The 26,974-nt window shown below is 44.4% G+C and overlaps 1 protein-coding gene across 5 annotated transcripts in view; it reads right to left on the bottom strand.

Moving 5' to 3' along the window:
• CdGAPr (GTPase-activating protein CdGAPr) overlaps positions 1 to 26,974 on the bottom strand; it is a 1,516,021-nt gene that overhangs the window by 859,709 nt on the left and 629,338 nt on the right. For all 5 annotated transcript variants that reach the window (XM_070082835.1, XM_070082834.1, XM_070082838.1 and 2 more), the window contains one exon: positions 8,659 to 8,794. In XM_070082835.1, coding sequence (XP_069938936.1) covers positions 8,659 to 8,794 — 136 coding nt within the window. The remainder of the gene's footprint in view (positions 1 to 8,658; positions 8,795 to 26,974) is intronic.

Raw genomic sequence — 26,974 nt, 5'->3', positions numbered from 1 at the left:
AATTAATTCTGACGAGAACACTAGAGCACTGCAGGAAGATGTGAATAGACTGATGCAATGATAGGAGAAATGGCAGATACTGTTTAATATAAACAAATGCAAATTTTAACCTTTGGAAGGAAAAATAACCATAACACTTATAAACGAACTGATGTATATCCTAATAGCAATGACTGCTAAAAAGATTTAAGAGTTTATGTGAGAGATACAGCAATTATCGTGTGATACTTAAGAATGCCTCTGCAGACTGGATTCAAACTTTTAAAGCTGGCGAAGAGTCTACTAAACACTAAATGAGATCCCACATGTTTCGTAATTAGGTACCCTTGCTGGATAATTACGGTGAAAGTAATACTGGTTGGTAAAGGAAATATCCCAATTATTCGGCATTTTTATACCGAACATAGAAGTATATGTGAAAATAAGATAATTACTTAAGTACGTGGTACAGTGTATGGTGGGACCTAGTAGGCATGCACTGTAGTAGGCATGCACTGTAGTAGGCATGCACTGTAGTAGGCATGCACTGTAGTAGGCATGCACTGTAGTAGGCATGCACTGTTGGTGAGAAATAGGTACTATAAATCGGTGATATATAATATATGTTAACAGTCGCCAGGACTTTCATCGACTAGTCAGTGTATTTCTAAATACTTGTATTTTCATACGACTGTGTTCTCATAGTGCTATGAGAGGAGATTGTCCCAGGTGTTAATGTGAGGGTGGTCATGTATGGGAATAGTGTCCCGTAGTTCGATTGTTGGCGCACTCATCTCACACACTGAGGTCTGTGGTTCGACTCCCCGGTACGGGTGGAAAGATGAGGACTCCTTGGTGTGAGTCGCATCCTGGGGACAAAATTGACCTAATTTACCCGAAATGCTCTGCATAACAAGGGGCTTTCTATATAGTAGTATGTCAGTGAGGCTTGTATACCTTGTACATGTACTTGTAGAAACAGAGGTGATTATTATCATTATGGGGGTCATGTTTACCTGGAGTTTACCTGGAGAGAGTTTCGGGGGTCAACGCCCCCGCGGCCCGGTCTGTGACCAGTGTAAGGACAGTGCTCACATAAGATGGTGATATCTCACACATGACGAGGGTGATCTTACATGGTAACTTACTCGGGGATCTCACAATCGTACTCTTCCCTCCTTCCTTCCTTCCTTCCCCTAATCCTCTTTCCTTTTCCTTCATTCCTTCTCTACCATAATCTTCCTGTTCGGTTAATCCTTCACATCACTGCTCTTTCTTTCTCTCCATCTCTATCATTATCGCTTTGACTTTCAATGTTTTCTCTCCCACCTCTCTCTCCCCTTCTTCCCCCTCCCTCCCTCCCTCCCTTCACTGGAAGACCATTGTCCTCCTGTTTCCCTTCCTTCATCTCCTCCCTTAAACTCCCCTCCATCCCTCCATATTAACCCTTCTCGATTCCCTCACTGCCATTCTTTCATAAGAACACACAATCACTTCCACAATTCCTCCTCCTCCTTCGCCCTGTTCATCCCCCCCTCACCCCTTCATCATTCCCCTCACCCACTCCATCATTCTCCCTCACCCCTCCATCATTCTCCCTCACCCCCTCCACCTCTCGTACCCTAATGGGCTGACGGACCCAGCCGCAGTAGGACAGTGGCGTCGCCAGAGCTACAACAGAGGGGCTAAAGGGATCGACCACCACCACACTTGTGTATATTCCAGAAGAAAAACACCCTAGTCTCTCAGCAGGACGTCTCCAAGGACGTCTCCTGGAAGAACGTCTACAACAAGGACGTCTCCAAGAAGGACGTCTCCAAAGACGTCTTCAATAAGGATGCATCCAAGAAGGACGTCTCCAAGGACGTCTTCAAGAAGGACGTCTTAAAGGACATCTGCAAGAAGAACGTTTCCAAGAGCGAAACGTTGTCTCCATGAAAGCTCGTGAAGCAGCCTGAGTCTGGGTCCTCATACATGACCTCAGCTTGAAGGACCAGTTGTTTATCAGTCCCACACACGATACCGCTGGTGGAGGGGGTGACCGCCCCAGCGGCCAGGTCTCAGACCAGACCTACGGCGGCGGATGGAGGAGGGGGTTAACCCCCCGGTGCCCCAGGGACGGGGGCTAAGCCCCCTGGCCTCTTCCGTTAGAATAAACAACACATTTGCAACGGCGAAGTTGGCAATATTCCAGCTGGAAGAAATGGGAGCGTGGTAATGGGAATACAGGCTCCCATGTGGGAATGGGAACACCTGGTTACCATGTGGGAATGGGAACACCTGGTTACCATGGAAACTGCGCGCCCAGGAGGGAACCACACCGTCTTGGCGGTAATGGTGCGACGATAACAATCTTAGCCTTTATGTGTCTCTTCATTAAGGTTGATGGCGGTGGCTGTGCCTCCCCCTCCCCCCACACCGCCGCCGCCGCCGCCGCCGCCGCTCCAGCAGCAGCAGCAACAGCAGCAGCAGCAGCAACAGCCTTCTTAGTCCAGATAAGGACTCAAGACGCTTACCAAGAAGGCTCGTCTTCCTGCTCATCTTCCATCTTTATCAGGCCAATATCTTAATTACATGTTTACGTAGATAAATAATGTTAAATGTTTAACTCGATGTTTACTTAAACTGATGTTAAATAAAAAGATATTTGAATGTTAATGCCAAATTTAAATGGTCCTAGAAATGGATTTTTTATCTTCACATAATAAATGTATATACACTGAAAAGTGTATGACAGTTATATACACCGAAAAGTGTATGACAGTCATATACACCGAAAAGTGTATGACAGTCATATACACCGAAAAGTGTATGACAGTCATATACACACAGAGGTGTAAGACAGTTATATACACACAGAGAGAGGTGTTTGACAGTTATATACACACAGAGAGAGGTGTTTGACAGTTATATACACACAGAGAGAGGTGTTTGACAGTTATATACACAGAGAGAGAGGTGTTTGACAGTTATATACACACAGAGAGAGGTGTTTGACAGTTATATACACACAGAGAGAGGTGTTTGACAGTTATATACACAGAGAGAGAGGTGTTTGACAGTTATATACACACAGAGAGAGGTGTTTGACAGTTATATACACACAGAGAGAGGTGTTTGACAGTTATATACACAGAGAGGTGTATGACAGTCATATACACCGAAAAGTGTATGACAGTCATATACACCGAAGTGTATGACAGTCATATACACCGAAGTGTATGACAGTTATATACACCGAAGTGTATGACAGTCATATACACCGAAGTGTATGACAGTCATATACACCGAAGTGTATGACAGTCATATACACTGAAATGTGTATGACAGTCATATACACCGAAAAGTGTATGACAGTCATATACACCGAAAAGTGTATGACAGTCATATACACCGAAAAGTGTATGACAGTCATATACACCGAAAAGTGTATGACAGTCATATACACCGAAATGTGTATGACAGTCATATACACCGAAAAGTGTATGACAGTCATATACACCGAAATGTGTATGAGTCATATACACCGAAATGTGTATGACAGTCATATACACCGAAAAGTGTGTGACAGTTATATACACACAGAGGTGTAAGACAGTTATATACACACAGAGAGAGGTGTATGACAGCTATATACACACAGAGAGGTGTATGACAGTCATATACACCGAAAAGTGTATGACAGTCATATACACCGAAGTGTATGACAGTCATATACACCGAAGTGTATGACAGTTATATACACCGAAGTGTATGACAGTCATATACACCGAAGTGTATGACAGTCATATACACCGAAGTGTATGACAGTCATATACACCGAAGTGCATGACAGTCATATACACCGAAGTGTATGAGTCATATACACCGAAGTGTATGACAGTCATATACACCGAAGTGTATGACAGTCATATACACCGAAGTGTATGACAGTTATATACACAGAGAGGTGTATGACAGTTATATACACAGGGAAAGAGGTGTATGACAGTTATATACACACACAGAGGTGTATGACAGTTATATACACAGGGAAAGAGGTGTATGACAGTTATATACACACACAGAGGTGTATGACAGTTATATACACAGGGAAAGAGGTGTATGACAGTTATATACACACACAGAGGTGTATGACAGCTATATACACAGAGAGAGGCGTATGACAGTTATATACACACAGAGGTGTATGACAGTTATATACACACAGAGGTGTATGACAGTTATATACACAGAGAGGTGTATGACAGTTGTATACACAGGAAAAGAGGTGTATGACAGTTATATACACACACAGAGAGGTGTATGACAGTTATATACACACACAGAGAGGTGTATGACAGTTATATACACACAGAGGTGTATGACAGTTATATACACAGAGGTGTATGACAGTTATATACACAGAGATGTGTATGACAGTTATATATACAGGAAAGAGGTGTATGACAGTTATATACACAGGGAAAGAGGTGTATGACAGTTATGTACACAGAGAGAGAGGTATATGACAGTTATATACACACAGAGGTATATGACAGTTATATACACAGAGAGAGAGGTATATGACAGTTACATATACAGAGAGGTATATGACAGTTATATACACAGAGAGGTATATGACAGTTATATACACAGAGAGGTATATGACAGTTATATACTATTGTAACCCCTGAATGGGGCACAATGTATATTCGATGTATATAATGTATTTCATCTTCTCATATAATTTTATACTAGTGATATTTTCAGTATTAGCTAAATTGAAAGTATCATGCTTTATATCATCTAACTTCGCTATATTGTTAGGTAGGATGTAACATTTACACTTAATTCTGTGCTCAGTGATGGAGAGTGTTGAGTAGCTGCCCGCAGTTGGCAAACTATCACCTCGCTTGTTTCCCTGCCAGCTTCTCTGGAGTAGCTGGGTAGGAGCAGTCCCCAGGCCAGTCACTTGAGATGCCTTGTCAAGGAGACGCCTTGCCTCGCTTGCTCTTCTCTTTCGTTGCTGGTGCTGGTCTGATCTACACCTCCCTCCCTTGTCTCTGGTTGCGTTCGTTGTTTAGACTGTTTTACTAGAATATGCTTTCGGTAGTGAGACGAAACATACATCTTGTAACTGTTTACAAAGCATAGCCTCGACTTAGTGATTTTTAAGCGTTTTGCTGAGGTTGTGTGTCTTGCTGACACTGAGTTAACCCCAGGTCCTGAGCTGTTGCTTCTGACCTAAGTTGTTCTGGTATCTGTGCATTGTCGTAGTCGGGGATTTTGTTATGCTGAACCTAGATTCAGTATTAAGGGAGTTTTATGCCTTTGGTGGAGGATCTGTAGAAGGTCCCCTGTTAAGGTCGTTATTTTGTCTCCTTGTTGCTGTATAGCCCTTATGGTTTAGCGCTTCTTTTTGATTATAATAATAATAATAATTGTCTCCTTGTTCCTGACTCGGTGGTGGTGGTAGTCACGGTGGTCACTTTATTGATGTTGGCGAATGGTTGCCTTACTGTTCAAGCAAGCTGTGCAGATTGCCAGTTTGGTCAGGAAGATAGATTATTTGAGGACGTTTAGTCACTCACTGGTTGAGTCGAGTCTTGAGACACAGCTGCCTACTTGGAGCACATACACACACACACATTCACTTACACTCGCTTGTATATATTAGTTTTGTCTATAATTGCTGACCCCTCAGGGAAGGTTCCTTGATGTTAGTGAGGGGCTCTTGATTTAGGGAATTGGATCTGTGCTCCAGTTCCCCGAATTAAGCCTGAATGCCTTCCACATCCCCCCCCCAGGCGCTGCATAATCCTCCGGGTTTAGCGCTTCCCCTTGATTATAATAATAATAATAATATAATTCCTGACAATATACCAGACGGTACTTAACAGCCATAAAGATATAAGTTGTGCCTTCAGCATTATTATACAGTATAACTTATATCCTATATTATATCCTATATTATATGAAGTATTTACTTGTCCACCTAGACAACTTTTAACTTTGTTAATATTAATTCGATTAGTTAGTAACCTACCAGTTGAAATCCTATAGCACTATTCAACTTATTGTAATTCTAACTGATAATTGGACCAGGATACTGACTACTTGTTATAAAAACCCAGTAACAGGCTGAATGCTAGAGGGGCAGACCTTTCTAGTATTCACTGGAGATGTCTATGCTTAACAGATATCGTGTTTTTGGTAACATAAACAGAGAGGTGTATAAGATAAGATTTCGTTTGGATTTTTAACCCTGGAGGGTTAGCCACCCAGGATAACCCAAAGAAGTCAGTGCGCCATCGAGGACTGTCTAACTTATTTCCATTGTGGTCCTCAATCTTGTCCCCCAGGATGCGACCCACACCAGTTGGCTAACACCCAGGTACCTATTTACTGCTAGGTGAACAGGACCCCAATGGAAATAAGTCACTCTGTCTGACTTTTTTGGGTTATCCTAGGTTCTCTACACATATGCTGCTATGTATGATAATTCTATGTAACTGTATTTGTGTATACCTGAATAAACTTACTTACTGACAACAGGTGTTAGGAAACGCGTCGAAATGTTTCCACCCGCCGGAAATCGAACCTGGGCCCTCCGTGTGTGAAGCGGGAGCTTTGGCCACCAGGCCACCGGGCCTGGTGGAGTTGTATGACAGTTATATACACAAAGCTGTATGAGTTGTGCGAGTTATATACAGAGAGAGAGAGAGTTGTATGACGGTTATATACACAGAAAGGCTTGCCATCATCAAGGGGAATGAAAAGCAGTGGGTTTCGATCTAAAAAAAGAAAAAGAGAGGAGATCCAATTCCATAACTGGAGAAATGACAATTGTAAGAAAATAAAAAGCGTAATATATAAGATAATGGAAGACTTCGTAACACTATTAGAATTAATTTTCAAGACTCCCCTCCAAAGCTTCGTTTTCTATGACGCTGACAACACAGAAAACTGCTGCGTGAAAACAACTTGAAGGGGTAACATTTTTTATGAACATCAAAATGGTATACAATACCGACAGGTTGTTAGGTAAGACACATATGCAACAGTTAGACAACTTTATTCCGAAACGTTTCGCCTACACAGTAGGCTTCTTCAGTCGAATACAGAAAGTAGGCAGGAACAGTAGAGATGTGAAGACGATGTAATCAGTCCATCACCCTTGTAGCCGTAGAATTTGAGGTTGTCAGTCCCTCGGCCTGGAGAAGTTCAGTTCCATAGTCAGGAACTATCTGAAGATCAAGCGACAGTGCGGAGACTTAAATACTGTCGGAAGGAGTCAAGCCCTGTCGCTTGATCTTCAGATAGTTCCTGACTATGGAACTGAACTTCTCCAGGCCGAGGGACTGACAACCTCAAATTCTACGACTTCAAGGGTGATGGACTGATTACATCGTCTTCACATCTCTACTGTTCCTGCCTACTTTCTGTATTCGACTGAAGAAGCCTACTGTGTAGGCGAAACGTTTCGGAATAAAGTTGTCTAACTGTTGCATATGTGTCTTACCTAACAACATTTTTTATGCACCGAGGTGTGTATATGCAGTGCAACCTCAAAAATCGAACTGCACCCAACACGACCAATTATGTAAGTGTATTTTTGTAAGTGCTTTTATAAGTGTATTTTTGAGGGTCTGAAATGGACTAATCTAATTTACATTATTCCTGATGGGAATAAATTCATTCGGTAAAGACACTCGAACAGCCTTCTGGACCGAAGAAAGTTCGATATTTGAGGTTCCACTGTACACCAGTCTGTGTATTTTTGTGTGCTTACACCAAAGTCTGTATTTTTGTGTATGTACACCAAAGTTGGTGTATTTTTCTATATGTATACATATATACGCTGAGAGTTTAAACCGTCTCTCAGATATTAAACTATCCATGTTTGGTGGTGAGTAGGTTGTATTACAACCTTAATGGCGCTCGTGTATTCAATAATAGGCTTTAAACTCTAATCAGGTTTCACGCAAAAGGAGGTTATGTCTTTCGATAGCTTTAGGTATCGAAAGACATAATTACTTGCCGTCCTCCACGTCATGTATTTCCCATTGTAAATCATAGTACACCCTGACTCTTTTATCCTAGGCTAGATCTACATAATGTGACTATACAAGGACATGTGCCCATAACTACTCTGTGCACCCAAAACATCAACATGTGTGTGCTCACAGCATTATTACAATAATAGCGTACAGTATCCACAAGTAATAATAGCGTACAGTATCCACAATATTATTAAAAAAAGCTGCAGATGAAGAAAGATATATGGATGATTTAACCCCAGAGACACATTAACGCAGGATGAGCCATCAAAGCCAAGTAGTGTGGCTTATTTCCACTGACGTTCTACCCGAGTATGCGACCCTGAATTTCCACTTACCGTATTCCTGAAGCAGCAGCCGCCACACTAGGAGGAAAAAGACAATGGAGTCCATAGGAAAGACAGAGAGCTAGATAAATTTAAGGAGTATGGTGTGATAGGTAAATGCTAGGACTGCATTATCTAGGTGTGTAAGTGCTAGGACTGTATTATCTACGTGTGTAAGTGCTAGGACTGCATTATCTAGATATTTAAGTGCTAGTACTGCATTATCTAGGTGTATAAGTGCTAGGACTACATTATCTAGACGTGTAAGTGCTAGGACTGCATTATCTAGGCGTGTAAGTGCTAGGACTTACCTTAGTGACAAACTTGGCGTCGAGGTCGGTGAGAGGTGTGCGGGAGCGTCGACCAGGGCCCAGAGAACCTCCAACACCGCTGCTGCAGCTGCCACGACCTCCCAGCTCCACGCTGGAGGCTGCCATCCCACCACCCCTGTCAACACAAGCCTACGTCAGGAGGCCTTATACACACACACACACACGCACACACACACACACACACATACACACACACACACACACACACACACACACACACACACACACACACACACACACACACACACACACACACACACGCTCGCGCGCACGCACATACACACGTCTGTATGCAACCAGCGAAGAGGAGAATTATTTAAGGTGGGTGATAGGTATTTCTCAGTTTATATACAACGAGAGATGTATCTAACTGTGTATATACCGAGTGGTATTTCTCTCAATATATATATATATATATATATATATATATATATATATATATATATATATATATATATATATATATATATATATATATATTGAGAGATACACACACCACCACTTGGCATATACATAATGAGAGATATGCACCCCACTTGATGTGTGTGTATAATATATATATATATATATATATTCTATGTAGTAGGTTGGTAGACAGCAACCACCCAGGGAAGTACTACCGTCCTGCCAGATGACTGTGAAACAAAAACCTGTAACTGTTTTGCATGATGGTAGGATTGCTGGTTTTCTTTTTCTGTCTCATAAACACGCTAGATAACAGGGATATCTTGCTACTCCTACTTACACTTTGGTCACACTTCACAGACACGCACATGCATATATATATATACATACATCTAGGTTTTTCTCCTTATTCTAAATAGCTCTTGTTCTTTTTTATTTCTTCTATTGTCCATGGGGAAGTGGAAAAGAATCTTTCCTCCGTAAGCCATGCGTGTCGTATGAGGCGACTAAAATGCCGGGAGCAATGGGCTAGTAACCCCTTCTCCTGTATACATTTACTAAAAAAGAGAAGAAGAAAAACTTTATAAAACTGGGTTGTTTAAATGTGCGTGGATGTAGTGCGGATGACAAGAAACAGATGATTGCTGATGTTATGAATGAAAAGAAGTTGGATGTCCTGGCTCTAAGCGAAACAAAGCTGAAGGGGGTAGGAGAGTTTCAGTGGGGGGAAATAAATGGGATTAAATCTGGAGTATCTGAGAGAGTTAGAGCAAAGGAAGGGGTAGCAGTAATGTTAAATGATCAGTTATGGAAGGAGAAAAGAGAATATGAATGTGTAAATTCGAGAATTATGTGGATTAAAGTAAAGGTTGGATGCGAGAAGTGGGTCATAATAAGCGTGTATGCACCTGGAGAAGAGAGGAATGCAGAGGAGAGAGAGAGATTTTGGGAGATGTTAAGTGAATGTATAGGAGCCTTTGAACCAAGTGAGAGAGTAATTGTGGTAGGGGACCTGAATGCTAAAGTAGGAGAAACTTTTAGAGAGGGTGTGGTAGGTAAGTTTGGGGTGCCAGGTGTAAATGATAATGGGAGCCCTTTGATTGAACTTTGTATAGAAAGGGGTTTAGTTATAGGTAATACATATTTTAAGAAAAAGAGGATAAATAAGTATACACGATATGATGTAGGGCGAAATGACAGTAGTTTGTTGGATTATGTATTAGTAGATAAAAGACTGTTGAGTAGACTTCAGGATGTACATGTTTATCGAGGGGCCACAGATATATCAGATCACTTTCTAGTTGTAGCTACACTGAGAGTAAAAGGTAGATGGGATACAAGGAGAATAGAAGCATCAGGGAAGAGAGAGGTGAAGGTTTATAAACTAAAAGAGGAGGCAGTTAGGGTAAGATATAAACAGCTATTGGAGGATAGATGGGCTAATGAGAGCATAGACAATGGGGTCGAAGAGGAATGGGGTAGGTTTAAAAATGTAGTGTTAGAGTGTTCAGCAGAAGTTTGTGGTTACAGGAAAGTGGGTGCAGGAGGGAAGAGGAGCGATTGGTGGAATGATGATGTAAAGAGAGTAGTAAGGGAGAAAAAGTTAGCATATGAGAAGTTTTTACAAAGTAGAAGTGATGAAAGGAGGGAAGAGTATATGGAGAAAAAGAGAGAGGTTAAGAGAGTGGTGAAGCAATGTAAAAAGAGAGCAAATGAGAGAGTGGGTGAGCTGTTATCAACAAATTTTGTTGAAAATAAGAAAAAGTTTTGGAGTGAGATTAACAAGTTAAGGAAGCCTAGAGAACAAATGGATTTGTCAGTTAAAAATAGGAGAGGAGAGTTATTAAATGGAGAGTTAGAGGTATTGGGAAGATGGAGGGAATATTTTGAGGAATTGTTAAATGTTGATGAAGATAGGGAAGCTGTGATTTCGTGTATAGGGCAAGGAGGAATAACATCTTGTAGGAGTGAGGAAGAGCCAGTTGTGAGTGTGGGGGAAGTTCGTGAGGCAGTAGGTAAAATGAAAGGGGGTAAGGCAGCCGGGATTGATGGGATAAAGATAGAAATGTTAAAAGCAGGTGGGGATATAGTTTTGGAGTGGTTGGTGCAATTATTTAATAAATGTATGGAAGAGGGTAAGGTACCTAGGGATTGGCAGAGAGCATGCATAGTTCCTTTGTATAAAGGCAAAGGGGATAAAAGAGAGTGCAAAAATTATAGGGGGATAAGTCTGTTGAGTGTACCTGGTAAAGTGTATGGTAGAGTTATAATTGAAAGAATTAAGAGTAAGACGGAGAATAGGATAGCAGATGAACAAGGAGGCTTTAGGAAAGGTAGGGGGTGTGTGGACCAGGTGTTTACAGTGAAACATATAAGTGAACAGTATTTAGATAAGGCTAAAGAGGTCTTTGTGGCATTTATGGATTTGGAAAAGGCGTATGACAGGGTGGATAGGGGGGCAATGTGGCAGATGTTGCAAGTGTATGGTGTAGGAGGTAGGTTACTGAAAGCAGTGAAGAGTTTTTACGAGGATAGTGAGGCTCAAGTTAGAGTATGTAGAAAAGAGGGAAATTTTTTCCCAGTAAAAGTAGGCCTTAGACAAGGATGTGTGATGTCACCGTGGTTGTTTAATATATTTATAGATGGGGTTGTAAGAGAAGTAAATGCGAGGGTCTTGGCAAGAGGCGTGGAGTTAAAAGATAAAGAATCACACACAGGGTGGGAGTTGTCACAGCTGCTCTTTGCTGATGACACTGTGCTCTTGGGAGATTCTGAAGAGAAGCTGCAGAGATTGGTGGATGAATTTGGTAGGGTGTGCAAAAGAAGAAAATTAAAGGTGAATACAGGAAAGAGTAAGGTTATGAGGATAACAAAAAGATTAGGTGATGAAAGATTGAATATCAGATTGGAGGGAGAGAGTATGGAGGAGGTGAACGTATTCAGATATTTGGGAGTGGACGTGTCAGCGGATGGGTCTATGAAAGATGAGGTGAATCATAGAATTGATGAGGGAAAAAGAGTGAGTGGTGCACTTAGGAGTCTGTGGAGACAGAGAACTTTGTCCTTGGAGGCAAAGAGGGGAATGTATGAGAGTATAGTTTTACCAACGCTCTTATATGGGTGTGAAGCATGGGTGATGAATGTTGCAGCGAGGAGAAGGCTGGAGGCAGTGGAGATGTCATGTCTGAGGGCAATGTGTGGTGTGAATATAATGCAGAGAATTCGTAGTTTGGAAGTTAGGAGGAGGTGCGGGATTACCAAAACTGTTGTCCAGAGGGCTGAGGAAGGGTTGTTGAGGTGGTTCGGACATGTAGAGAGAATGGAGCGAAACAGAATAACTTCAAGAGTGTATCAGTCTGTAGTGGAAGGAAGGCGGGGTAGGGGTCGGCCTAGGAAGGGTTGGAGGGAGGGGGTAAAGGAGGTTTTGTGTGCGGGGGGCTTGGACTTCCAGCAGGCATGCATGAGCGTGTTTGATAGGAGTGAATGGAGACAAATGGTTTTTAATACTTGACGTGCTGTTGGAGTGTGAGCAAAGTAACATTTATGAAGGGATTCAGGGAAACCGGCAGGCCGGACTTGAGTCCTGGAGATGGGAAGTACAGTGCCTGCACTCTGAAGGAGGGGTGTTAATGTTGCAGTTTAAAAACTGTAGTGTAAAGCACCCTTCTGGCAAGACAGTGATGGAGTGAATGATGGTGGAAGTTTTTCTTTTTCGGGCCACCCTGCCTTGGTGGGAATCGGCCAGTGTGATAATAAAAAAAAAATATATATATATATATATATATATATATATATATATATATATATATATATATATATATATATATATATATATATATATATATATATATATATATATATATATATATATATATATATATATATATATATATATATATATATATATATATATATATATATATATCACTCATGAAATGGTACAGTCGATAGGCTTGATACCTAAGAAACTGTGACAATACCATAACAACACAAGGTACAGATAATTACTGCACGTGGAACAACGGTATAAAATGACTAATATATATTTCCTATCCAGTTTAAGCCAATAAACGGAAGGCTGGTCTGGGACCGAGTCGCGGGGGGCGGTGATCCCTGAAAACATCTACAGGTAATCCCAGGAATCATCTGCAGATAAGAAATAACTATAGTGTATATACACCGAGACACGAGGATATACCTGATATGCCTGAGAGTGTCGCGAGGGAAGCACAACACAGGAACATCCCATTACTGCCCGAAATGCACCACATCCTAGTGGCTTTCTTCTGTGATTAATATTTTATTACATGTAAACTACATATTGTAATACTGCAGGAAGAAATAGTTTCTTTGTTGATACAGTGTAACGTAAGTATAAAATAGCAATAAAAATAAGGCAAGTGAAGGATCTGGATATAATTATATCTGACTTCTCGTTCAGGGAACACAAGACAAATATCACGATGGCCAGGATAATGACCATTTGAGAACTTTCAGAACAAGGGAAATAGTTTTAATGGTGATGTTTTTTCAAATCGATTGTGCTCTCTTACTTACAGTATTGTTCAGTGTTGACGACTCCTGTCAGGGCAGGAGAGATACCAGAGCTAGAACAGGTACGAGATCATTTATGGTAGACACAGCCAAGAAATCATTTAAATTACTGGCAACGCCTCAAAGTCTTAATATTTACTCACTGGAACAGAGGAAAGATACGTGATAATATATACCTTTAAAGTACTTGATGACCTTGTCCCAAATCCCCACATTGTCATAATAATATACTGGAGCGAAAGATATGAGAGAAAATATACAATAAATCCAGTGAAAAGTAAGGGAGCCGTGGGCACAATAAGAGAACATTGTATCAACATCTCTGGACCCAGAGTATCCGACACTCTACCAGAAGATATCAGAAACACTGCTATAATAAGTGAAAACTCGACAGTCTCCTCCACCAAGTACCAGATCAACCAGGTTGTGACGGATATGTGGGCCAGTGGGCCACCAGCTGCAACAGCTTGGTTGACTAGGCAAGCACCAGACAGGTTTGACCAAGGACCGGGCTCCGGGAGTATGAAAACTCTCGAAACCCATCAAAGGTGATGAGAAGTCTCTCTCTCTCTTGCTGGGGGAGAGGTAGAAGGAGATGAGGAAAAGAAGGAAAGGATAAGAAGAAATGATAGGGCAGACTGGGAGGGGAGACTAGGAGTAAAAGAGGGAAGAGAGGGCAGAGGGTTGGAGAAAAGAGTGGCCAAATAACAGTAAAAAGATGACAAAATAAAAACAGGTGTGTGGGGGAGGGAGGTAACTAAAGGCGGAGTGAGGGTACAAAAGACAATAAACATAGATATGAGTAAGAGAGGAAAATCAATACCATAGACAGAGAGAGAGAAAGAGAGAAAGAGAGAGAGAATCTGAAAGAACAAAAGGGGGAAATAGAAAAAACAATAACCTATAAATAATGGAAAGGGGAAATAAATTGTGAAGGGAAGAGGGGTTCGAGGGATAAAGAGAGCTGAAGAGGACTGAGGGGTAACATGCAAACAAGGAAGGGGAGGAGGAGTGAAGGATGGAGAAGGGTAGTATGCAAGTAATGTAACCAAGGATGAAGGCGTGAAGGGTGTCTTGTGATCATCCTGTGATCACAGGATGATCACAGGATATGTGATCACAGGATGAAGGGTATCATACGGGGATCGTACTTGTCCTGAGTTGTTTCGGGGAATTAGTGTAAACTGCTGGACAACACTGTGGCTGCCTTCTATAGTGTCTTAAAAGTCTGAGTTTAAGGCGTTGAAGAAGGAGATTCTACTTCTCAAGGAGGAAAATACGAAACCAAAAATTCTCCTCAATAAGTATGACAATGAATGTGAGGTGATTGGTGTTAGTGAAGGGAAAGAGTTACCAGCAGTGAGGAGCAGACTGCCAGCCATCACAAGTGGGCGAATGTTCCCATTAAAGGCAGAAACGTCCAGATAAGGTTAAAAGAGCAGATTTGAAGGTAGGAAATAGCTTCTCTGTTCTCCACGGTGAATGTACTTCAGTGGTCAGTGAGAATAAAGGCACCACTAACTCCTCTGCTAATAAAGGTAGGAATATCTTTGTGGTTGGTGACTAACGGCTAATGTATATTGACCGTGTCTTCTGTAACATGGATAGGAAGGTGAGACAGAGGATGTGTTTCTCAGGAGCTGCTGCCGGTGACACAGTCAACAGATTGGATAATATCATGTCGGGTACTGGGAACAAGCCCATTATCTGTCTCGGTGCTGGTGGAAACGATATTGGGAAGGGTAGGAGAAAGGAACTACTAGATAAGTACACAACAACTATAGATTTAATTCGGTCTACAAGAGGGGCCCTGATCACATGTAGCATTTTGCCTAGGAGTGGGCAATGAATTCCCTGTATCAAGAATCCAAGACGTTACTGTGTCTGGCAGAAATGTAGAAAATTGGTTCAGAGAACCGACAAGCTGATAAATAAAAATACCCACGTGTTACACAAGTGTCTAATTTAACAACTTGTCGGTTCTCTGAACCAATTACCTACATTCCTGTCAGGCAGAGCAACATCTTGGGATCTTGAAAGAGTGAATTCTATGCTTGCTTAACGCATAGGCATGACCTATTTCCACCTGAGGATTCGTCCAAGGTGACACCACCTACGACTGCTTCACCTCACCTGTCTGCAGTATATAAGCCACTTCGCGCATATGCTGTTTTCTTATCAAGATTTATGAAATGATCACACCGACTCCAGGCTGAGGGATTGATTACTTTAAACTCTTTCTGATCTTCAACCATTCTTCTCTGCAATGGACTGAGGAAGCCACTGGTTGGCGATACGTCTCCGAAACATAACGAAGTGTTGCACAAGTGTCTAATTTACCACACTATATATTAGACAATCTTCCTGCATGACGAGGACGTCCTGCACCGTGGACATAATAAGAGAACACTGCATGAACGTCAGCAGACCTAGACTGTTCAGCACTCTAGCACACAATATCAGAAACATTGCCGGAACAAGTGTGGAAGCTTTCAAGAGGAAATTGTACATCTGCCATCGCCAAGTTCCAGATCAGCCAGGCTGTGATAGTTATGTGGGTCGGCAGAACGTTAGTAGCATCAACCTGGTTGAGCCGGCAAGCACCAGACAAACCTGGCATAGGGCCGGGCTGCGGAAGTAGAGAAAACTCTTGAAAGCTTTGAAAGATATATCAAAAGTAGAGTGTCAGAGAGGTTATAATGTGGCACTGGAGTGTCACTAGTGTGACACTGGAGTGTCACTAGTGTGACACTGGAGTGTCACTAGTGTGACACTGGAGTGTCACTAGTGTGACACTGGAGTGTCACTAGTGTGACACTGAAGTGTCACTAGTGTGACACTGGAGTGTCACTAGTGTGACACTGGAGTGTCACTAGTGTGACACTGAAGTGTCACTAGTGTGACACTGGAGTGTCACTAGTGTGACACTGAAGTGTCACTAGTGTGACACTGGAGTGTCACTAGTGTGACACTGGAGTGTCACTAGTGTGACACTGGAGTGTCACTAGTGTGACACTGGAGTGTCACTAGTGTGACACTGGAGTGTCACTAGTGTGACACTGGAGTGTCACTAGTGTGACACTGGAGTGTCACTAGTGTGACACTGGAGTGTCACTAGTGTGACACTGGAGTGTCACTAGTGTGACACTGGAGTGTCACTAGTGTGACACTGGAGTGTCACTAGTGTGACACTGGAGTGTCACTAGTGTGACACTGGAGTGTCACTAGTGTGACACTGGAGTGTCACTAGTGTGACACTGGAGTGTCACTAGTGTGACACTGGAGTGTCACTAGTGTGACACTGGAGTGTCACTAGTGTGACACTGGAGTGTCACTAGTGTGACACTGGAGTGTCACTAGTGTGACACTGGAGTGTCACTAGTGTGACACTGGAGTGTCACTAGTGTGACACTGGAGTGTCACTAGTGTGACACTGGAGTGTCACTAGTGTGACACTGGAGTGTCACTAGTGTGACACTGGAGTGTCACTAGTGTGACACTGGAGTGTCACTAGTGTGACACTGGAGTGTCACTAGTGTGACACTGGAGTGTCACTAGTGTGACACTGGAGTGTCACTAGTGTGACACTGGAGTGTCACTAGTGTGACACTGGAGTGTCACTAGTGTGACACTGGAGTGTCACTAGTGTGACACTGGAGTGTCACTAGTGTGACACTGGAGTGTCACTAGTGTGACACTGGAGTGTCACTAGTGTGACACTGGAGTGTCACTAGTGTGACACTGGAGTGTCACTAGTGTGACACTGGAGTGTCACTAGTGTGACACTGGAGTGTCACTAGTGTGACACTGGAGTGTCACTAGTGTGACATTGAAGTATCACTAGTGTGACACTGGAGTGTCACTACTGTGACACTGGAGTGTCACTAGTGTGACACTGGTGGTGTCACTAGTGTGACACTGTAGTGTCACTAGTGTGACACTGGAGTGTCACTAGTGTGACATTGGTGGTGTCACTAGTGTGACACTGTAGTGTCACTAGTGTGACACTGGTGGTGTCAATAGTGTGACACTGTAGTGTCACTAGTGTGACACTGGTGGTGTCACTAGTGTGACACTGGTGGTGTCACTGTTGTGACACTGGTGGTGTCACTGGTGTCACACTGGTGGTGTCACTGGTGTCAAAATGGTGGTGTCACTGGTGTCACACTGGTGGTGTCACTGGTGTCACACTGGTGGTGTCACTGGTGTCACACTGGTGGTGTCACTGGTGTCACACTGGTGGTGCCACTGGTGTCACACTGGTGGTGTCGCTGGCGTAACACTGGTGGTGTCACTGGAGTCACACTGGTGGTGTCACTGGTGTCACACTGGTGGTGTCACTGGTGTAACACTGGTGGTGTCACTGGTGTCACACTGGTGGTGTCACTGGTGTCACACTGGTGGTGCCACTGGTGTCACGCTGGTGGTGTCACTGGTGTCACACTGGTGGTGTCACTGGTGTCCCACTGGGGGTGTCACTGGTGTCACACTGGGGTGTCACTGGTGTCACACTGGTGGTGTCACTGGTGTCGCACTGGGGGTATCACTGGTGTCACACTGGTGGTGTCACTGGTGTCACACTGGTGGTGTCACTGGTGTCACACTGGTGTCACACTGACGGATTCACTGGTGTCACACTGGTGGTGTCACTGGTGTCACACTGGTGGTGTCACTGGTGTCACAATGGTGGTGTCACTTGTGTCACACTGGTGGTGTCACTGGTGTCACACTGGGGTGTCACTGGTGTCACACTGGTGGTGTCACTGGTGTCACACTGGGGTGTCACTGGTGTCACACTGGGGGTATCACTGGTGTCACACTGGTGGTGTCACTGGTGTCACACTGGTGGTGTCACATTGGTGTCACACTGGTGGTGTCACTGGTGTCACACTGGTGGTGTCACTGGTGTCGCACTGGGGGTATCACTGGTGTCACACTGGTGGTGTCACTGGTGTCACACTGGTGGTGTCACATTGGTGTCACACTGGTGGTGTCACTGGTGTCACACTGGTGGTGTCACTGGTGTCGCACTGGGGGTATCACTGGTGTCACACTGGTGGTGTCACTGGTGTCACACTGGTGGTGTCACTGGTGTCACACTGGTGGTGTCACTGGTGTCACTCTGGGGGTATCACTGGTGTCACACTGGTGGTGTCACTGGTGTCACACTGGTGGTGTCACTGGTGTCACACTGGTGGTGTCACTGGTGTCACACTGGTGGTGTCACTGGTGTCACACTGGGGGTATCACTGGTGTCACACTGGTGGTGTCACTGGTGTCACACTGGTGGTGTCACTGGTGTCACACTGGTGGTGTCACTGGTGTCACACTGGTGGTGTCACACTGGTGTCACAGAGAAAAATTGTTAAACGACCTGTTTCAAAAATATTTTGTGCGCTGTTATCTGCTGCTAGTTCATGTGTCTGCTGCTAGTTCATGTGTCTGCTTGTCTGCTGCTAGTTCATGTATCTGCTTGTCTGCTGCTAGTTCATGTATCTGCTTGTCTGCTGCTAGTTCATGTATCTGCTTGTCTGCTGTTAGTTCATGTGTCTGCTGCTAGTTCATGAGTCTGCTTGTCTGCTGCTAGTTCATGTATCTGCTTGTCTGCTGCTAGTTCATGTATCTGCTTGTCTGCTGTTAGTTCATGTGTCTGCTTGTCTGCTGCTAGTTCATGTATCTGCTTGTCTGCTGCTAATTCATGTGTCTGCTTGTCTGCTGCTAGTTCACGTATCTGCTTGTCTGCTGCTAGTTCATGTGTCTGCTTGTCTGCTGCTAGTTCATGTGTCTGCTTGTCTGCTGCTAGTTCATGTATCTGCTTGTCTGCTGCTAGTTCATGTATCTGCTTGTCTGCTGCTAGTTCATGTATCTGCTTGTCTGCTGTTAGTTCATGTGTCTGCTGCTAGTTCATGAGTCTGCTTGTCTGCTGCTAGTTCATGTATCTGCTTGTCTGCTGCTAGTTCATGTATCTGCTTGTCTGCTGTTAGTTCATGTGTCTGCTTGTCTGCTGCTAGTTCATGTATCTGCTTGTCTGCTGCTAATTCATGTGTCTGCTTGTCTGCTGCTAGTTCACGTATCTGCTTGTCTGCTGCTAGTTCATGTGTCTGCTTGTCTGCTGCTAGTTCATGTGTCTGCTTGTCTGCTGCTAGTTCATGTATCTGCTTGTCTGCTGCTACTTCATGTATCTGCTTGTCTGCTGCTAGTTCATGTGTCTGCTTGTCTGCTGCTAGTTCATGTGTCTGCTTGCCTGCTGCTAGTTCATGTGTCTGCTTGTCTGCTGCTAGTTCATGTGCCTGCTGCTAGTTCATGTGTCTGCTTGTCTGCTGCTAGTTCATGTATCTGCTTGTCTGCTGCTAGTTCATGTGTCTGCTTGTCTTCTGCTAGTTCCTGTATCTGTTTGTCTGCTGCTAGTTCATGTGTCTGCTTGTCTGCTGCTAGTTCATGTGTCATCTTGTCTGCTGCTTATTCATGTGTCTGCTTGTCTGCTGCTAGTTCATGTGTCTGCTTGTCTGCTGCTAGTTCATGAGTCTGCTGCTAGTTCATGTGTCTGCTGCTAGTTCATGTGTCTGCTGCTAGTTCATGTGTCTGCTGCTAGTTCATATGTCTGCTTGTCTGCTGCTAGTTCATATGTCCGCTTGTCTGCTGCTAGTTCATGTAACTGCTTGTCTGCTGCTAGTTCATGTGTCTGCTTGTCTGCTGCTAGTTCATGTATCTGCTTGTCTGCTGCTAGTTCATGTGTCTGCTTGTCTGCTGCTATTTCATGTGTCTGCTTGTCTCCTGCTAATTCATGTGTCTGCATGTCTGCTGCTAGTTCACGTGTCTGCTTGTCTGCTGCTAGTTCATGTGTCTGCTTGTCTGCTGCTAGTTCATGTGTCTGTTTGTCTGCTGCTAGTTCATGTGTCTGCTTGTCTGCTGCTAGTTCATGTGTCTGCTTGTCTGCTGCTAGTTCATGTATCTGCTTGTCTGCTGCTAGTTCACGTGTCTGCTTGTCTGCTGCTATTTTATGTGTCTGCTTGTCTGCTGCTAATTCATGTGTCTGATTGCCTGCTGCTAGTTCATGTGTCTGCTTGTCTGCTGCTAGTTCATGTGTCTGCTTGTCTGCTGCTAGTTCATGTGTCTGCTTGTCTGCTGCTATTTCATGTGTCTGCTTGTCTGCTGCTAGTTCATGTGTCTGCTTGTCTGCTGCTAGTTCATGTGTCTGCTTGTCTGCTGCTAGTTCATGTGCCTGCTTGTCTGCTTCTAGTTCATGTGCCTGCTTGTCTGCTGCTTTTTCATGTGTCTGCTTGCCTGCTGCTAGTTCATGTGTCTGCTTGTCTGCTGCTACTTCATGTGTCTGCTTGTCTGCTGCTAGTTCATGTGTCTGCTTGCCTGCTGCTAGTTCATGTATCTGCTTGTCTGCTGCTAGTTCATGTGTCTGATTGTCTGCTGCTAGTTCATGTGTCTGCTTGTCTGCTGCTAGTTCATGCGTCTGTTTGTCGGCTGCTAGTTCATGTGTCTGCTTGTCTGCTGCTAGTTCATGTGTCTGCTTGTCTGCTGCTAGTTCATGTGCCTGCTACTAGTTAATGTGTCTGCTTGTCTGCTGCTAGTTCATGTGTCTGCTTGTCTGCTGCTATTTTACGTGTCTGCTTGTCTGCTGCTAATTCATGTGTCTGATTGCCTGCTGCTAGTTCATGTGTCTGCTTGTCTGCTGCTAGTTCATGTGTCTGCTTGTCTGCTGCTAGTTCATGTGTCTGTCTGCTGCTGTTTCATGTGTCTGCTTGTCTGCTGCTAGTTCATGTGTCTGCTTGTCTGCTGCTAATTCATGTGTCTGCTTGTCTGCTGCTAGTTCATGTGTCTGCTTGTCTGCTGCTAGTTCATGTGCCTGCTTGTCTGCTGCTAGTTCATGTGTCTGCTTGCCTGCTGCTGGTTCATGTGTCTGCTTGTCTGCTGCTACTTCATGTGTCTGCTTGTCTGCTGCTACTTTTTTTGTGTCTGATTGTCTGCTGCTACTTCATGTCTCTGCTTGTCTGCTGCTAGTTCATGTGTCTGCTTGTCTGCTGCTAGTTCATATGTCTGATTGTCTGCTGCTAGTTCACGTGTCTGCTTGTCTGCTGCTAGTTCATGTGTCTGCTTGTCTGCTGCTAGTTCATGTGTCTGCTTGTCTGCTGCTAGTTCATGTGTCTGCTTGCCTGCTGCTAGTTCATGTGTCTGCTTGTCTGCTGCTAGATCATGTGTCTGTTTGTCCGCTGCTAGTTCATGTGTCTGCTTGTCTGCTGCTAGTTCATGTGTCTGCTTGTCTGCTGCTAGTTCATGTGTCTGCTTGTCTGCTGCTAGTTCATGTAACTGCTTGTCTGCTGCTAGTTCATGTGTCTGCTTGTCTGCTGCTATTTCATGTGTCTGCTTGTCTGCTGCTAGTTCATGTGCCTGCTTGTCTGCTGCTAATTCACGTGTCTGCTTGTCTGCTGATAGTTCATGTGTCTGCTTGTCTGCTGCTAGTTCATGTGCCTGCTTGTCTGCTGCTAGTTCATGTGTCTGCTTGCCTGCTGCTGGTTCATGTGTCTGCTTGTCTGCTGCTACTTCATGCGTCTGCTTGTCTGCTGCTAGTTCATGTGCCTGCTGCTAGTTCATGTGTCTGCTTGACTGCTGCTATTTCATGTGTCTGCTTGTCTGCTGCTAGTTCATGTGCCTGCTTGTCTGCTGCTAATTCACGTGTCTGCTTGTCTGCTGATAGTTCATGTGTCTGCTTGTCTGCTGCTAGTTCATGTGCCTGCTTGTCTGCTGCTAGTTCATGTGTCTGCTTGCCTGCTGCTGGTTCATGTGTCTGCTTGTCTGCTGCTACTTCATGCGTCTGCTTGTCTGCTGCTACTTTATGTGTCTATCTGCTGCTAGTGCATGTCTCTGCTTGTCTGCTGCTAGTTCATGTGTCTGCTTGTCTGCTGCTAGTTCATGTGTCTGATTGTCTGCTGCTAGTTCACGTGTCTGCTTGTCTGCTGCTAGTTCATGTGTCTGCTTGTCTGCTGCTAGTTCATGTGTCTGCTTGTCTGCTGCTAGTTCATGTGTCTGCTTGTCTGCTGCTAGTTCATGTGTCTGCTGCTAGTTCGTGTGTCTGCTTGTCTGCTGCTAGATCATGTGTCTGCTTGTCCGCTGCTAGTTCATGTGTCTGCTTGTCTGCTGCTAGTTCATGTGTCTGCTTGTCTGCTGCTAGTTCATGTGTCTGCTTGTCTGCTGCTAGTTCATGAAACTGCTTGTCTGCTGCTAGTTCATGTGTCTGCTTGTCTGCTGGTAATTCATGTATCTGCTTGTCTGCTGCTAGTTCATGTGTCTGCTTGTCTGCTGCTAGTTCATGTGTCTGCTTGCCTGCTGCTAGTTCATGTGTCTGCTTGTCTGCTGCTAGTTCATGTGTCTGCTTGTCTGCTTCTAGTTCATGTGTCTGCTTTCCTGCTGCTAGTTCATGTATCTGCTTGTCTGCTGCTAGTTCATGTGTCTGATTGTCTGCTGCTAGTTCATGTGTCTGCTTGTCTGCTGCTAGTTCATGTGTCTGCTTGTCTGCTGCTAGTTCATGTGTCTGCTTGTCTGCTGCTAGTTCATGTGTCTGCTTGTCTGCTGCTAGTTCATGTGTCTGCTTGTCTGCTGCTAGTTCATGTGTCTGCTTGTCTGCTGCTAGTTCATGTGTCTGCTTGTCTGCTGCTAGTTCATGTGTCTGCTGCTAGTTCATGTATCTGCTTGTCTGCTGCTAGTTCATGTGTCTGCTTGTCTGCTGCTAGTTCATGTATCTGCTTGTCTGCTGCTAGTTCATGTGTCTGCTTGTCTGCTGCTAGTTCATGTGTCTGCTTGTCTGCTGCTAGTTCATGTGTCTGCTTGTCTGCTGCTACTTCATGTGTCTGCTTGTCTGCTGCTAGTTCATGTGTCTGCTTGTCTGCTGCTAGTTCATGTGTTTGCTTGCCTGCTGCTAGTTCATGTGTCTGCTTGTCTGCTGCTAGTTCACGTGTCTGCTTTCCTGCTGTTAGTTCATGTATCTGCTTGTCTGCTGCTAGTTCATGTGTCTCCTTGCCTGCTGCTAGTTCCTGTATCTGTTTGTCTGCTGCTAGTTCATGTGTCTGCTTGTCTGCTGCTAGTTCATGTGTCATCTTGTCTGCTGCTTGTTCATGTGTCTGCTTATCTGCTGCTAGTTCATGTATCTGCTTGTCTGCTGCTACTTCATGTGTCTGCTTGTCTGCTGCTTGTTCATGTGTCTGCTTGTCTGCTGCTAGTTCATGTATCTGCTTGTCTGCTGCTAGTTCATGTATCTGCTTGTCTGCTGCTAGTTCATGTGCCTGCTTGTCTGCTGCTAGTTCATGTGTCTGCTTGTCTGCTGCTAGTTCATGTATCTGCTTGTCTGCTGCTAGTTCATGTATCTGCTTGTCTGCTGCTAGTTCATGTATCTGCTTGTCTGCTGCTAGTTCATGTGTCTGCTTGTCTGCTGCTAGTTCATGTATCTGCTTGTCTGCTGCTAGTTCATGTGTCTGCTTGTCTGCTGCTAGTTCATGTGTCTGCTTGTCTGCTGCTAGTTCATGTATCTGCTTGTCTGCTGCTAGTTCATGTATCTGCTTGTCTGCTGCTAGTTCATGTGTCTGCTTGTCTGCTTGTCTGCTGCTAGTTCATGTGTCTGCTTGTCTGCTGCTAGTTCATGTATCTGCTTGTCTGCTGCTAGTTCATGTATCTGCTTGTCTGCTGCTAGTTCATGTGTCTGCTTGTCTGCTGCTAGTTCATGTGTCTGCTTGTCTGCTGCTAGTTCATGTATCTGCTTGTCTGCTGCTAGTTCATGTGTCTGCTTGTCTGCTGCTAGTTCATGTGTCTGCTTGTCTGCTGCTAGTTCATGTATCTGCTTGTCTGCTGCTAGTTCATGTGTCTGCTTGTCTGCTGCTAGTTCATGTATCTGCTTGTCTGCTGCTAGTTCATGTGTCTGCTTGTCTGCTGCTAGTTCATGTATCTGCTTGTCTGCTGCTAGTTCATGTGTCTGCTTGTCTGCTGCTAGTTCATGTGTCTGCTTGTCTGCTGCTAGTTCATGTGTCTGCTTGTCTGCTGCTAGTTCATGTATCTGCTTGTCTGCTGCTAGTTCATGTGTCTGCTTGTCTGCTGCTAGTTCATGTATCTGCTTGTCTGCTGCTAGTTCATGTGTCTGCTTGTCTGCTGCTAGTTCATGTGTCTGCTTGTCTGCTGCTAGTTCATGTATCTGCTTGTCTGCTGCTAGTTCATGTGTCTGCTTGTCTGCTGCTAGTTCATGTGTCTGCTTGTCTGCTGCTAGTTCATGTGTCTGCTTGTCTGCTGCTAGTTCATGTGTCTGCTTGTCTGCTGCTAGTTCATGTGTCTGCTTGTCTGCTGCTAGTTCATGTATCTGCTTGTCTGCTGCTAGTTCATGTGTCTGCTTGTCTGCTGCTAGTTCATGTATCTGCTTGTCTGCTGCTAGTTCATGTGTCTGCTTGTCTGCTGCTAGTTCATGTATCTGCTTGTCTGCTGCTAGTTCATGTGTCTGCTTGTCTGCTGCTAGTTCATGTATCTGCTTGTCTGCTGCTAGTTCATGTATCTGCTTGTCTGCTGCTAGTTCATGTGTCTGCTTGTCTGCTGCTAGTTCATGTGTCTGCTTGTCTGCTGCTAGTTCATGTATCTGCTTGTCTGCTGCTAGTTCATGTATCTGCTTGTCTGCTGCTAGTTCATGTATCTGCTTGTCTGCTGCTAGTTCATGTGTCTGCTTGTCTGCTGCTAGTTCATGTATCTGCTTGTCTGCTGCTAGTTCTGCTTGTCTGCTGCTATGTGTCTGCTTGTCTGCTGCTAGTTCTGTGTCTGTCTGCTGCTAGTTCATGTGTCTGCTTGTCTGCTGCTAGTTCATGTGTCTGCTTGTCTGCTGCTAGTTCATGTGTCTGCTTGTCTGCTGCTAGTTCATGTGTCTGCTTGTCTGCTGCTAGTTCATGTGTCTGCTTGTCTGCTGCTAGTTCATGTGTCTGCTTGTCTGCTGCTAGTTCATGTGTCTGCTTGTCTGCTGCTAGTTCATGTGTCTGCTTGTCTGCTGCTAGTTCATGTGTCTGCTTGTCTGCTGCTAGTTCATGTGTCTGCTTGTCTGCTGCTAGTTCATGGCTCTGCGTGTCTGCTGCTAGTTCATGTGTCTGCTTGTATGCTGCTAGTTCATGTGTCTGCTTGTCTGCTGCTAGTTCATGTGTCTGCTTGTCTACTGCTAGTTCGTGTGTCTGCTTGTCTGCTGCTATTTCATGTGTCTGCTTGTCTGCTGCTAGTTCATGTGTCTGCTTGTCTGCTGCTAGTTCATGTGTCTGCTTGTCTGCTGCTAGTTCATGTGTCTGCTTGTCTGCTGCTAGTTCATGTGTCTGCTTGTCTGCTGCTAGTTCATGTGTCTGCTTGTCTGCTGCTAGTTCATGTGTCTGCTTGTCTGCTGCTAGTTCATGTGTCTGCTTGTCTGCTGCTAGTTCATGTGTCTTTGTCATGTGCTGCTAGCTTAGTTCATGTGTCTGCTTGTCTGCTGCTAGTTCATGTGTCTGCTTGTCTGCTGCTAGTTCATGTGTCTGCTTGTCTGCTGCTAGTTCATGTGTCTGCTTGTCTGCTGCTAGTTCATGTGTCTGCTTGTCTGCTGCTAGTTCATGTGTCTGCTTGTCTGCTGCTAGTTCATGTGTCTGCTTGTCTGCTGCTAGTTCATGTGTCTGCTTGTCTGCTGCTAGTTCATGTGTCTGCTTGTCTGCTGCTAGTTCATGTGTCTGCTTGTCTGCTGCTAGTTCATGTGTCTGCTTGCCTGCTGCTAGTTCATGTATCTGCTTGTCTGCTGCTAGTTCATGTGTCTTGATTGTCTGCTGCTAGTTCATGTGTCTGCTTGTCTGCTGCTAGTTCATGTGTCTGCTTGTCTGCTGCTAGTTCATGTGTCTGCTTGTCTGCTGCTAGTTCATGTGTCTGATGCTAGTTCATGTGTCTGCTTGTCTGCTGCTAGTTCATGTATCTGCTTGTCTGCTGCTAGTTCATGTATCTGCTTGTCTGCTGCTAGTTCATGTGTCTGCTTGTCTGCTGCTAGTTCATGTGTCTGCTTGTCTGCTGCTAGTTCATGTATCTGCTTGTCTGCTGCTAGTTCATGTGTCTGCTTGTCTGCTGCTAGTTCATGTGTCTGCTTGTCTGCTGCTAGTTCATGTGTCTGCTTGTCTGCTGCTAGTTCATGTGTCTGCTTGTCTGCTGCTAGTTCATGTGTCTGCTTGTCTGCTGCTAGTTCATGTGTCTGCTTGTCTGCTGCTAGTTCATGTGTCTGCTTGTCTGCTGCTAGTTCATGTGTCTGCTGCTAGTTCATGTGTCTGCTTGTCTGCTGCTAGTTCATGTGTCTGCTTGTCTGCTG

Source organism: Cherax quadricarinatus, chromosome 8, assembly GCF_038502225.1.
Source record: "Cherax quadricarinatus isolate ZL_2023a chromosome 8, ASM3850222v1, whole genome shotgun sequence".
Lineage (NCBI taxonomy): Eukaryota > Metazoa > Arthropoda > Malacostraca > Decapoda > Parastacidae > Cherax > Cherax quadricarinatus.
The sequence above is the reverse complement of the archived record's forward strand: the minus strand, read 5'-3'. Positions and strand labels throughout refer to the sequence as shown.